We start from the raw sequence: 15,003 nt of genomic DNA, 5'->3' as shown, positions 1-15,003 counted from the left end.
CAAAAAGCCTATTGGGGACACTCTTTTAATGTAGAGGTAAACTAATGCCCCAAATACATGCAAAGTCACATTGATTTGATTGAATAGCAAATTACCTATCCTTGTATGGTGCTTACCCCATGTTTCTCAGACAATTCCTCACCTTCAGAAACACACAGCTATTCCTCAGCAACGTACAGCTCTGCCCAGACTCCAAGACAAATGCCTTAAAAGAATCCTCCTTCCCCCACATCCACCTCTTTGCTGCTACTACTCCTGGCTTGGATTGTTCCCAATGACAAATCCTGGCTATGTGCTACGTCTTCAGTTCTCCTGCATTGGAAAAAGTTTGCCCCCAACTGTCTTCCAGCCTCAATCTCCACAGCAGCAGTGCATGTTTTCTTTCTAAATAGAAGACTAAGCATTCCAGGAGGCAGCTCAGAGCAGCACAGAAGGTAAACAAACTGCGTGCTATGGGAACAGCAATACTACATCCTAGCAACCAGGCCAGCTTCCGCTCCTTGCATGTGATAGAAGAATTACAGCACGCATGACTGAACAGCGCTTGTCTTTTCCCACCCCCAGATAAGCATCTGCCTACCTACCTGCTGATCTATCATGCTGAACTGGAATTAAAAAATGTATTATTTATATCATTAATTGAGCCAGCTCTCATAGCTTTAGACAGTAATTTTTTTGAATTGTTTTGATTGATGTATTACAGAAATTCGTAAAGATTCTGAAAATAAATGGAGTGGTACATGCCTATGCAAATTGTCACCTGTAAAATATTCTTAGCAGTATGCTTTGAATAATCCATCTTTGTGACAACTATATTCTTTCCTTATATGGGAAAAAAGAGACTGGGAGATAGAAGAAAAAATGGAGGAGACACAAGAGCATTACTTCAGATGTTACAGTGATACACCTGCTCTCTACAGGTCAGGTATAGTTTAGGTTACAGGAGTGTCTCTCAAAGTTCCCAGTGAGGTTCAAAGCAACTGCAAAGCGATAAGAAAAATATCAGTATTAGTAAAAAGAGCTGGTTTAGCTGGTCCAAGGCAGAAAAGTGAGGAAAATACCTGCAATTACTGTCTGCAAATAAAGTGCATTGACAGTTGGATATCTGATAACTATCTTTAGTCTCAAACAGCAGCTAAATTCTGTCAGTGATCATTAAAACTGGTAACTACAATGTGTCTCGTGAGCTTTTACTGACTGAAGAATCTGCACATACCCAGAAGAGCCAAAAAGGGGTCGCAGTTAAAGAAACACTCACTGGCTTAGTGGAAAATGCAGGTGTTTGAGAGCTAGCCAAAGGAAAACACAGGCTTCAGGAGAAGACAAAGAGTGGACAGCAGAGCTGGAGCAATTCACCTGGCAGAAGAAGGACATGGAGGTTCAAAAAGAAGCAAAAAGAACAGCATATGAGGCAAACAATGAGAATATCGATGTGTGTTAACTGATGCAGGAAGATAGAAAGACGTGGTCACAGACACTCGGTGAGTGCTTGGTTCATGATACAAAGCAAAACTATGACTAGATTGATGCTTTGGTCACAAGAATCAATTACATAAACAGTTACTTAGGCAGACTTGTAAATCAATCCATATGGTATTATTTACATGAAGGCTGCTACTACTTGAACAAGAGAACACTGCTTCTATGAGCTGGCTGTACATAGAAGTGTGTACATTCTGGTCCTCTGGCTCTAGGTAGGGATTTTTTTCTGATAAACATTCTTTTAACAGATTTTTAATGAAAGGTGATAAAATTAACTAGTTAGAAACAATAAATTTGGCCACATGACCAACTGCAGCAAGATCCTGAGCCATTTGCGTAATAACTGAAAGATTTTCATTGACTTAGCGCTGAACTCAAATCAAGTTTGAACAGAGGTTTATTTTTGCCTGGAAGAGTGGCAGGATATACACCTGGCTGCATAGATTATCTAGTATTCCTCCACAAAATGTTATCATCTGTACTTGCAGTAACATTACAATGCATCTGGTAAAAACATGAATGAAAATTAAAGTGGGATTACAAGAAGTTTATTCATAGTGAACTAATACACTGAGATACCTGAATGGCTATTGACAGCAAATGTCTTTTACATTCTTAAAAACATGCTCAAAGTCACCTTGAAAGCTGAGGGATCCCTAAGCAGTGGGTATTGCCAGATGTTGTTGTGCGAGCCTGTGAGACTTCATGCAGTTTTGTCCTGGGAACACTGTATCTAATGCTGTTCTGAGGAAACTTGTGAGCCATACCCTCAAAACATAGATTCTTTGTAATTATCAAACCTAAGTCTATTAACGATTTCCTTACCATAAAACAGATTCTGGTTTTTAAATTGTTAATGCCAAACTTACAATGCTTCTTTTCTTGTAAACTAGTTAACAGTTTACAGAAGTTACTTAACAGAAGGAAGTTTTATTTTTATCTCACAAGGTTTTTAGAGTTATATCAGTGTTAAATAACATCGTGGCAATGCCAACATTCAATTTTAAAGACTGACAATATTGGGGGGGGGGGTAAGCATTCCAAAATTTAGACTAAGGTATCAGATTTCATTTGGAAAATGGGGAGGTTTTGGCTCAATAAAAGCTTAAAAATGTGAACCAGTAAAATTCACAAAAGGGAGCCCACTGCTCTGAAAGTGATTGAAATCATTCCATGATATTTGGGGAGGGGGTGTCATTTGTGGACTCCATGAGGCTGAAAACAGCACACTGTTTGCCAAATAATAGGGGCAAAATCAACTCAGCCTTCATGGACTTTTGCCTCCACTAGGAATGCAGCACCGGAACGTGTTAACTACCGAAAACCTCTAGCAGTTTGAAGGGAAAGGCCTCATCCCGCCAGGTGGACAGGCGGAACCCCGCCCCGGCTCGCCGTCGCCAGCCAATCGCAGGTACCGCTGTCTTCCCGCAGCCAATCGGCTGTCTCCGCCGCCTCTGCCCCGCTCGCTCCGCCTCCTGTCTTCGCCGGTCGCGCGCAGGTCGCTCCTTGCTGCGCGGGGCTGCGGCACCTCAGCCGGCGGCCGCGGCCGGCGGGGCTCGGCGGGCGGGGGCTGCCCCGGCAGCCACGCTCCTCAGGCTCGGCCCAGAGGCGCCGTAAGGCGCCGGAGCGGTTGTGCAGGCGCGTTTTGTCCGGGCTCACTTCCTCTACTCACGTAGAGTGGTAATCATCCCTACACGGATATTACGGGTGTAAGAACAGACAGGCTTCCCTCATCACCGTGCAGCATCCAGTCCTACATTCCTGTAACAAGATTTTAATATTTTTTCAACTTCCACTAAATAATGCAGCACAGAATATGCTTTGTTGGAATGGGCATAATGCTATGATGACAACAGACAGTTCTTTTTCTTGGTTTTCTTAGTGATTTTTAGTAATACCATAGGAAGATTCCATATAGAATAAATTCACTGCCTGTGTGTCAGTAAAGGGGATTCAGAGATATCTTAATTATTGATAGTAACACAGGTCTCTTCCTTCTCATCATAGAGTGGAAGAGTAGGGCTGGGCACAGCCTTGGCCTCTTTCTGTAGTTACAGAACTGTGCAAAAAGGTCATTGGTTCAAGCAGGAGATTCCTGCCCTTTTTTGCATGCATGCATCTCTGCTATTTCTTGTCACAGCAAAGAAGGAAACCAAAAAAAAGTTGTTCTAAGAGTTATTGTGGTTAGTCTTTGCCTTGGATGAGATTAAATAATTGTCTTATTCCTATACTCCAGGTTCAAGACCAGATGTAATCAAACTCTTTTTCTTAAGCAGTTTTATGTTTACTTTGCATGATCAAATCTTTGCTTCAGGATTCTTTTCCAAACCTAAGGCAAATAATTAGCTACTGAATATCATGGTTCATTAGAATGAAATTGCTAATAGTGCAAAAGAGTATGGAAGAATGGGGTGCATGCATATAATACTGTAATTCTGTATGTCTGTTATGCCCTTAAGGAATGGAATTGCTTCCTTCTCTGCAGATTTGAAATGTTCCTTCCTTAGTAATTATGCAAAAGATTCACCTGGAAAGTTTAATTTGTGGTCTTGGGTCTGAAGTTCCAGAAACTATTGTTACTGTCTGTCCAACGCAAACTATAAAGGTAAGCAGAATGGATACTTGACATGTTTTAACAGTATAGTTTATGTACAGATGCTTTGGAAACGACTACCTTTTAGCTGAGCAAGTCTGCCTGGCTTTATTGGGTTTTGAAGTATATCTATATTGACTTTTTTTTTAATTTGACCTATAGAAACTAAGCAGGAAAATGGTTCTACTTTTGTGTGAAATTTACATAGCCATGAACCACTGTTGAGTGTTTGGAGCATTTTCCATATTAAGTGCAGCTGGCATTATTGTTGTGAGTCATCACATTTCAGTGATTTTTTTACTACATGATCTGATGTAGAAACTCAGTTGGAAACACAGTTTTATACTTAATACTTTGTTTTAAAATTTTTACAGATGAAATTCATTCATGATCTGTCCTCTTTAAATCTAAAGTGCCAAGGGTTTTTCCGTAGTACTGATTGTTTGGGAACAAGGTATGCAGAGTCCAAGAGGACCATTAGAGTAGAATATAACTGGAAGCTTAATTGCATAAAATTCCTAAGCTAATACTGGAGGCATGCTTTCTGTTAGCCAGTGTATGCACCAAACACAGTAAAGGATGTTGCTATGGACTTTATGTTTTATATTTTTTAACATTGCTTTTCTGCTTGTTCAGATATGCTTTGCTGTGGACCAAGTGCTGGGTGGTGAACATAAGGCATTCATTAAGAAATGTAGAAGAACTGGAAGTTAAACTGACACTGATAACTTTCGCTTTTGTCTGGCCAGTGATGAATGTGGTATATATCAGCTCTCCTCAGCATGACTGGAAATTTAAAGCTGTAAATGCTAATGCCATATGGATTTGTTCATAGCTGCTGTAACCTGGCTCCCTTCTACAGGTATGATGTTTACCTCCATAACTGTTAGGGCTGCCATATGCATAACAAGTTGGAACAAACAGCTATCTAATTCATTATACCTATAATTTGCTACCTTGCTAAATGAAGCTGCCACCATGAGATGTAGCCTGGGAATGAGCACGATTTTTTTCAGCAAAACTCCTTGTCTAGACTTTACAAACCACTTTCTAAAGCTGCAGCACTCTGTCTTTAGCAGCTGCTGCTGCCATACCAATGTCTGCTGCTGTTCAGTAACAGGACTTCCTCAGATCGACAGCTTTTCCTTCAGTTCTGCAGTCTACCATGCGTTAGCCTCTCCATTGCAAGTAATTGCTGCTGAGGTTTTGTAAAGACCATTACAGCTTTCTTTTCAGCCAGGCCAAGTACAATTCTTTGATTTTAAAAAGGACTTTAAAGGCCTTTAGTGTGAGAACTGGAGGAAGAGAACTGTGGCAGCAGTAGCTGCCTAGCGTGGCAACCTAGTGATGAACAACAAAATAACAGGCCCTGGTCAGTGAGACATGCAGAGATACCCTCCGCACAAGACTTCTGTTATTAGGACCTTAAACTTCCATAAGCATGTGCAGTCCAGGGAGGTGACAGCATTTGCCTGCTAAAACCTGAGCATGCAAGAAAGGAGCTTTGAGGAATACCAACTGAGCTTAGCTGATCAGAGGCTGAGGGGAATGTCATTTCAGCCCTATGTTTTTTTTTTTTTCGTTAGTCCTGATGCCTGATGACTTCATCCATTTCACTTTTATTTATTTGTGGAAATGTAAAGCTGTCCTGGACTAGAGGTAAACCATCTAGCCTGCCTTCATGGCAAAATTAGGAAAAAAAGAATTGTGTCTACCTGGCCATCCTTACAAATCAATCAAATTGGGAGGTAGATACAATAGATGTGTTTACCACTTAAGAATAAAAAGCCAGCATTTGGTCAGTTATGCATTGATTTAATAGCCAGTCTTTCATCATATCCATGATTACTGATCATTATTAAGGGACAGTGTTACAGGGAAGGCCATATTACTGCTTCTGTACTGGACTTGTATTTTAAAGGGTATAGCATCTTTTTACTGTATTTAATACTTCAAATTTACCTGCCAGATTTTTTTTTATTTTAAATGTTAAATGACCATTAACAAGTTAAAATATTTTGTCTCTCAAAGACTAAACTGGAGATGTTTATAATTTTGTGTGAATTGAATGCAGCTGGTAGGCTTCATCAGGAGAGAGTAGATTGAGCTTTACTATTGCTGTGCATTTCTGCAGTCCTCTATGCCTAGGAAGTGAGTGACATATGGCTTAGTTTCTCCCAGATGCAATAAAATAACAGAAGATATACATACACACATACACACACACACACACACACACATATATCCACTGCTGAATGCTTGCTGCAAAAGACCTTCCGGCATGGCTGATTCTCTGCCTAGTTCCATTTTCTTCTCTGTGCTGTGGTACAAAGGGAATGGAGTCTCACTGTGTCCATTTGGGAGAATCAAAAAGAGAACAGCTGTAGTCAATATGCTGTGGTAGACTACTTCTTGGAAATACCAAGCAAAGGGAGGAGTGATGAAAGGCATCCATGCAACTATTGTGCTTTCAAGTAGGAGGAACTCCCTAGAAGAGCTCCTGTTCCTCTATTTTGCCCAATAAAAGAATCTTGTTGTTACAGTAATAGAGGGGTAGGCTCTAGGCTGTGTATTTGTTGATCAATGAGATTTTTCATTTAAAAGTATCAAGTGTCTACACCTGTTTGTGGTTACTGCAAGCACAGGTGAGCACAACTTGAAGAATGCACCTCTCCACAGCCCATCTTTATCTGGGTTCCTGTTTCATAGGTACCTGTTAGCACATGGAAGGGGCTTACCAGTGGCTGAAAATGGACAAGACCCCATGATACGTAACGATGGACTCCAGGGCCCTGTTCCAGAGGGGTGGACAATTACAGTGACCTATAGGTTATGGACACACATTAATTGTTTAGATTCCATTTTTTTTCTTTATTAGCTGTTATCCTCACCCCACCCCCCTATATGACTACTGCTATAAGGCGGAGAATCAGTTGCGTGACTGTGTTCTGAAGCAAAACTGCACAAAAATACCTTGTAACTAAAGCACCAATTGGAAGGGAAGTTCCCAGAAGGACTCACAGAATGAGGCTTTCAAAGACAAAGGGTGTCTAAAGACTGAAAATGTTTGGGATTTGAAGGTTGTATCAGCTGTACAGAGAAGCAATAAATTAAAGTAGGTGATGGCATTGCTGAGACTGTTTTGGAACTCCTACACAGAATGAATTGATCTAAGTTGCCAATAAGCCACTTATTTAATAGTATATATATAATTTATATATACTATATATATATAATATTATACTATTTTTTAAATATTGTGCAACAGCAGAAAAGTTTGAGTATACCCCAGCTGTAAACATATACTATGTTGACTTTATATATAGTTATATTTAATCACTCATGCTAAACATATTTACTGTTTTGTATATATACGCACACATTCTGCATTTTTTGAACTAAAAAAACTAAAAAAAAATCTAGCCAAGAGTATACATACATAACATGCTTTAATTTCAATTAAAATACACAGCTGAGTAGTTGGGATTTTTTTCATTTAGATCCCACTCATTCTCTTAATGCTTAAAGCTGTTGATTTTTATAAAGCTATGTGATAGTACTGTCTTCTTCATCCCTTTACATGTGAACTGCTAGCAGTTAAAACTAGCTTACAAACCCTCTGTCCCCCAGTAATCATTTTGCAGTTTCCTCTGTATTTCCAGTCAAGTACCAGGTAAAAAGCTGGGAGCAGTTTTTGAAAACATGCACAATAGCTTTTAGGTAACTGTGAAAACAAATAAAACTGCAGGAAGGATGTAAACTCCTCCTAGTAAATTGGCAATAACATTGCTGTCTAAAACCTCTTTTAAGAGATTTTTGCTACAAGGACTAAATTAGCAGGACACTTACCTGTATATCTAGCACTCAGGTCACATGGAGTCATCCTTGATCAGGGACTGTGAATGAGCGAGATGTTTAAAGCCAGTATTGCCCCTGTAGTAGTTGAAATGGAGCCTGGTTCTGCTAGTTAACAAGAAGTGTTTTGCTTTAAGAATGTAACTATAAGCATTGCATGTGCCAGTTGCATACAGATTTCCTATTATGCTGACTTTGATTACTTTTCCAAAACAGAAATACTGAATGTTAATCCTTTCAGTGCAGGTAGTGGAGCAACAAGTGCATACCTACTCTTCAGAATGATAGTCACTGAAGTTAAAAACTGAAGACGATGCAGCCAAATGACAAATATGTCAACAGCCTTCCCAAATTCTGCCCAGTTGCAGTAAAGCTATGAAATGAATACTAGCTAAAATCCTGCTAGTTTGAACAAATGTCTTTCAGATATGTATTAAGATATATATTTAAATTGTAGTTTCAAACTGTTTCTATTGTGTCATAGCAGTAGGCTAGCTAAAAGCATGATGATTTAGCCCTTCAGCACTTTATCTCTGTACACTTTTGTACTTTTTGAGACTGCTAGCGAAGTAACCGATGAATTTATGATTTCTTAAGTAAACGACTAGAAAGGGTCGTTGAACCAAGTTCCCATTCCAAATGCAACTGAACTTCTGTACTGTTTGAAAACAAAATTCAGAGCACACAGTATCATAACATTTTGTCATCTGTAACTTCATTCTAAACAGAAGCTGTACTTCAGGAAAAGTGTTTGACATATATTTTATTATAAATGGTCATCAATACAGAACCAAAGTCATCTTTATAAATACCTACCAAGAGCACAAACAAATGCAGGTTAAAAACCATTCTTTTGCATGAGCAGAGTTCTATTTTCTATGAGCTTGTTTTTAGGGACGAAATTAAGGGGTTTTTTTTGTTTTTTTTTGTTTTTTTTTTTAGTATGCTATTCTTATTGATTTCAACATTCACTGTGAAAATAAAGCTTTGTTCATCTAGCAAACAGAAAGCCAGAAAGGATAAAACATAACCTTTCTGCCTACTGTAGATCTGGAACAATCTTACTGTAGTTAATAGAAATATATTGAATTTAGCACTAATTTAACTGAAATCAGAAACTAGCCTAAGGCATTTCAGAATTCCCACTTTATTAACACTTCTCTGCACTTTGCTTGGCCATTTAATCATTAAAATGACATTCCTTGTCCCCATTAGAGAGTTGCTCTCCTCCAGCAACTAGGCCAAAGCATGCTGCAGTCCTGCTTCTCTTACAAGTGTTGAGGATTTTGTATCTTGTTAACTGCCCTCATTTCCTGTAATCCTAATTCATGCACACAGCCTCACACAGAACAGCCCCAACTGTTGCTATTCTTCATAAGCAAGAAATGAATCCAGGACTCCAATAGAGGCATCAACCACTTTCCTGAGCAAAAATCACTAGAGTCAACCACTACAAACACTGCTGTGCAACACTGTAGTGTCTGTGGCCCTCTCAGTAGGTAAAAGCTGGCATTCTTGTTCTGCTTGAAGAGAACAGTTTAAGTCCTGTTTGTTGGGGCACTCAGATTTGTTGAGCTTGCTGCCCTAATCATAGCCAAGCTTACATCTGCTAAATGGAGTTTTCCTTGTTTGTGTTTTCTTTTATGTTATGGTGGACAGAAAAGTGAAGGAAAGATGCCGTCTTCTAGAGCTGAAGCTTCATTTTAGGAGAGAACAGCTTCACAGCAGTTACCTGTCACTGCATAAAACCATGTCCCCCCAATCTAGTGGAGACATGAAATGGAATTTAGCTTCCAGAGATCTAACAACACAAGAATATTAAAAACACCCAGCCTTCTACTAAGCACCAAAATGACAGCATTTACCTTTCCCTATGCTTTTTGTCTTTTTAAAACATGCCCCTTTATTACTGACATATTGTTGTCATCAACACTTTGAGAGACTGCTTAGTAACACTGTAGTCAACACAGCTGAATGTAAGCAGGATAGTAAAAAGCTTTAGAACAAAAAATAACACTGCATTCTATTTGTAACACATCAGTCTTCCCATTAGTATAATGAACTTGACCCTTCTGGCTGGAGAGGCGACCTTGGTTTCATTCAAAGCGACGTAGATGATTATATAGAGACTGTACGTACGTGAAGATACACATGGGATCTGGCTTGTGGCCCATCACCATCATGTCATCCACTTCTATAAGACGATCACAGTGAGCCATTTTCCTGTAGTAATAGTAAAACATCCATCAGAGTTCAAGCTAAGGCATGTAACTACTCCTAAGATTTCTTTGCTGCTCTGATACAGGCATCACTGAGGTATCTAAGAATATCCTGGGGGTTATCCCATCATTCAATTTAACAATGAAAAAGGTCAAGCTTAGATAATGTTGCAGATTTTAATTTTTGTGACAATGGAAAACTGGGATCTTAACCAAGGCCTAGCAGATTTTTTTTTCCACTGGTGTCTGTAGCATGTAGCCCAGTATCTCACACCTCTGCCCAAGATTCAGCAAACAATGCCATCTGAGTTTGTGAATTGTTTCCCATAACAAAGTACATCATGAGTTTTTCTCATTACTATATAAGAAGGTCAAAAAGAGTGGAGTCTTTTTGTTCCCCTCTTCCCCCCCCCCTTTTTTTTAATATTCCCTTTCCCACGGTTTGAGTGACTTGGACAACAATCTCAGATGTTCATCATGTTGGAGAGCAGAAGCCAGACTGAGATCTGGACCAGCAGAAAAGAGAGGATCTGCTGAGGCCTAGGCCTTCTGTTGTCCCCTGTATTTATTTTTATGCATAAAGTGGGATAGGAAAACACTGGAACTTTTTAAGATGTCTTTAGAGATAAGCTAACTAAAAATATCTCTCTTTCAACTCACAGACAAGTGGAGTACAAATAATTATACATAAAAGTCTGCTTCCCAAACTAATTCCTTTGACATAGGTTTGCATAAGGAAAGCCAACTAAAAATTTCAAAAAGTTTTCTTCTATAATGGCAAATGACAAATCCAGTTCTATAAGTTTTTATTTCCAAAAAGAAAGAAAGAAAAAGAATCCTACAGCTTCAGTGTGTTGGTACCAGTGTTTGAAGCTGTTTCAGAAGCTTTAGGAAGCTGTAGTCATGTATCCCTGCAACCTGTAATTAATTGAAAAGAGTCTACTGAACCCAGCTGCGTACCACATGGTGTTCTTATTGTTACACAAGTCGACAATTACACAGCAAGTATGAGTCATGTTGATACTGGGTCAAAAAGTTAACATTTCTCTCTACTATTAAACAAAATGACTGACAAGTTGAGAAGTTCCCACTTATGACTTAATGACTTAAAAAAAAATCCATTTTCATTTAATTCCCTGGAATACTGCATCAAAAAGAATCAGGAGAATGTTACTCTCAGCATTAGCTCTGTCCATTTTACAAAAATGCCGTCATAAGTTTAAGATATTGAGACACTTTCATCCCTGATTTAACTCCACTTACACTGAACTCAACCTTCACATTTGCTAAGCCAAAGCAATGTACAAATGGAGGTGAACTCTTCCACAAAATCCACTTCCAAAAGTTAAACTACTTGGATACATTTTTTCCAGAGAGGCTAGGTTTATTTACATGCATCAAATTCAAATCAGGTATCAGGCAGGTGGGATTGTCAAAGAAGCTTTAAGTTCATCTGATTTTTGCTGATCAGAGCTTTGTGCTCTGTTAACTCCGACTGCTTTTTTATGATGGAGATTGGCAAATTCATTAAGAATCTTCCGTCATTTGAAGAACAAAATGATTGAAAGAACAAAAAAAAAGGTTTTTTTTCCTCCTCTGTCCAAACAAAGATCACATGGTGATTTCTCAAATTTTGTGCATCAGTGCTAAGGCTGGTTTAATGTAAATGCTACTAAAAATCATCCAATTTAAATGATATGTTTATGCTGCAGCCATTACAGAATTAAATCATATACTTACTTACACCAGTAAGCTTATCACCAGCAAATGTTTGTCTACATAGAGAACTGCAAAATAAGTGCTTTACATTGTTAGAATGATTGACTTTCCATGAAGTATAGCATTTGACTGCCTCTGTCCTATTCTTAATATTAGCTTCTCATATTTATAAGCAATCTTTCATAACCTCTGTGAAGGAGTCACCTTAAGTGCATTCTGGAGCTTTTGACCCTGAATACATTATGGAACAATAAAGAGACAGAGTATAGGATTTTTCAATAGAATAGTGCAGACCCTGTTTTTCTGCATTATAACATCTGCTCTGTCATGAGGCTGTGCACGGTCTTGACAGTGCTGAAAAGGCCAAAGCTTTGTTCCTGATGCTTACTTAGTCTTAAGAAGCACCATCTGAACTGCACATTGTCCAGCAACAGAATAAACATCTGCAGGAGTCCAAGAGACCTATCTGCTGATCTTTGAAGTGAAGAACACAGTTAAATCAGTTTTGCCTTTCACAGAAGTCATCACAGTTCTGCCTTTTTTCACAGAAAGTTAGTCTGTGTGTCTTGTGGACCAGAGAGGTTTAAATCAATAGGCTATTGAATGAATACAAGCCATTTTGAGATTTCTTATCAGAGTAATGCCAAAAGAATTAATTCTTCAAGTGCTGTATTATACGGATGCAACCTCTGCTGCAAGTTGGGGAGTCATTTCCATCAGTCTGTACAAGTACAAAGCATTCAAATATATTCACTGAGCTGAAATGAGTTTGTCCTAGTGTCACTTACTACAGATTCAAACCTCTGTAATTCTGCATCAGAATTTGTTTAATGCCAGCCTATGCATGAGGTTAACTTGTGATACTGAAGACAACAAGTCTTGTGTTCTGTGTGGTAATGCATTCACAGGCTGACATTTGAACAGCTTTTGTCTGCAATGATAGTATCTTGTAGAGCTAACAGCTTTCTTCCCAGTTCATAATCCTTCGTAGAGCTAACCAAATATCACTGTAACCCCCCTCCCCCAACGCAGCTGCTTTAGCATCTAATTCTGCATTTCTTGGCCGTAGAATAGCCAAAAGAAACTCAGTTCAAGGAAACTGCTCAATTAAGAAATGCAAAAACACAGAAGTCATGCTGAGTATCTACTGGCAACATACAATACGGGAGTTGCCATCCCATTAGCAGTATCATCTACTGTATACAGACACGTTCCTGGGGTAAAATGCAGCAGGTGAAACCATTTGGCTACTAGGAGCATAGAGGTTATAAAGCGGAATTCGGAAAGTTCCTGAAGACTGTGAAAGATCTGAACACTGGATTATATCTGGATTCTAATGAATTATCAGGTGCCTGATAAAACCACATCTGATTTTAGACTACTGAAGTTCCCGTTTTTTTACCTTTTTTTTTTTTTTTTTTTTGGCATGACACATGTAAGCTTGTGATGTAGGATCTACCAGAGGAATGACAAAACCCTTCAGTGATGCCCAGTCTCATGAAACTTGATCTGGAGGCACTTCACAAGACATCTAATGGGATACTCACTCAGCCATGGTGAAAGCTAGCTCAAAGTTCTGCTTGCGATTAGCTGGGTCAAGCTTATTATAATCAAAAGCTTCAGGAAAGAAAGAATGCACAAGGGCACAGAATGCCATCCCATCATTCCAGCTTGAGGAGAAGTTCTGGAGATCAATGTGCTGTCATGACGAAAAGATACACATGTTAATGCAGCACAAGGAACTGAGAAGAAAGCTGCTTTTGCTCACTGCTGTGTTCTAGCCTGCTCTCCCACTAACCAAAGTAAGCACACAAAGCACAGGCTTTACGTTTTTCTTCCTCTCTGTATGTTCATTATTTATATTCTGAGAAAAAGTGGCATCCACAGCCCATTGAAAATACTGGGAAGAAGCTTGTTAACTTCAGTGAATTCTGGAGCAGGCCCAGTGTGCCAGTGCAGTAACTGTGGAAGCTGTGGCCACTGCTTATCCCTATGAAGTATTTGTAATTGAAGAATGGTCTATTTTGTGACAGTGTATAACACTGGAAAAAGACCAAGATTGCTTATTTTTACTAATCAGTAAGGCCTTCTACAACTGAATTGAATGCCTGTTTACACACAGATAGGTAGAAATATGGGAAAAAATAGGCCTGTGACAAAACCTGACTCTTAGCATTAACGCTTATTGTCAATTTCAATTGCCTCAGTGAAATGGAAAGTATTTGGGCTATTGTTTCATGCTACCTTCCCAACCCCCAAGAAAATTCAAACCCTAATCTTTCTGGTAAGCTACAAAAAGTCATTTTCATTAGGTCTGCTTAAGTATATTTTGTTTTATAGTTCTGCATATATAATAATGCATATTTTACAACAATGTTCAAGATCACATATTATGAAAAACTAGAAAAATGAATCCTTTCTCCTGGAAACTGCTTGGGGGGTTGCAGTAACCAAGTAAAATTCATAAAAATCTCAACAGCCAAGTTCTCTTCTTAGCTATACTGATACAACCTCATAGAAATGAGCTCACTGAAACTGGGTGATTCAACTTCTACCATTTAATACAAATTTACTTCTTTAACTCCAGTAGAGTGTACTTTGATCCACTGTGAAACAAAAGGAACATAGTCTCTACATACTGTTAAGATGTTTCCATATATGAGGACAATGCAAAAATCAGTCTGCAACTACAAAAAAAAAAAGTGTAGAGTGAAGTCTGTATCTATATGCACAAAAATGTAGGCTTTCAGCCAAGCCTCATACATTGCTTGGATAGGCATACAGAATCTCTCTTATGCAGTGATTGACTGTCTTAAAGCATTGCTCGTATAGCATCATACAGAACTTCATCTTTTGGAATGCAGTGAGGAAGGTAACTCGCTGTCAAGCATGTTTTACAGTCACTTTTTGAGTACAATTTTGGGGTAAATTCTTTTGAAAAACAGCTGAAAGTGCTAGCATATCTTCACCTTGTATCCTATGGTTTTTGAGCGACACCAGTCTAACAGAATTTGTTTAATGCTGCTAGCGCTGGCAACCCCAAAACTCTGCGACCTCTTCAGCTTAGCTCTGGATTCTCCTTTTCCTCTGGAAGATTAACACAGAGACCAGATTAAATTTTAGAAAAAATTAAAC

At 38.9% G+C, this 15,003-nt stretch overlaps 1 protein-coding gene across 2 annotated transcripts in view; it reads right to left on the bottom strand.

Moving 5' to 3' along the window:
* Window positions 1-8,684: 8,684 nt before the first annotated feature.
* Window positions 8,685-15,003, bottom strand: part of SMTNL2 (smoothelin like 2) — a 28,613-nt gene continuing 22,294 nt past the window's right edge. The window contains exons 7-9 of one of the 2 annotated variants that reach the window (XM_062592472.1): window positions 14,838-14,955; window positions 13,416-13,567; window positions 8,685-10,153 (exon numbers count right to left, since the gene is read on the bottom strand). In XM_062592472.1, the coding sequence (XP_062448456.1) occupies window positions 10,027-10,153; window positions 13,416-13,567; window positions 14,838-14,955 (397 nt within the window). In that variant the 3' untranslated portion in view covers window positions 8,685-10,026. The remainder of the gene's footprint in view (window positions 10,154-13,415; window positions 13,568-14,837; window positions 14,956-15,003) is intronic. The other variant, XM_062592473.1, reaches the window with a different exon arrangement.

This window comes from Rhea pennata, chromosome 20 (assembly GCF_028389875.1).
Source record: "Rhea pennata isolate bPtePen1 chromosome 20, bPtePen1.pri, whole genome shotgun sequence".
Taxonomy (NCBI): domain Eukaryota; kingdom Metazoa; phylum Chordata; class Aves; order Rheiformes; family Rheidae; genus Rhea; species Rhea pennata.
The sequence above is the reverse complement of the archived record's forward strand: the minus strand, read 5'-3'. Positions and strand labels throughout refer to the sequence as shown.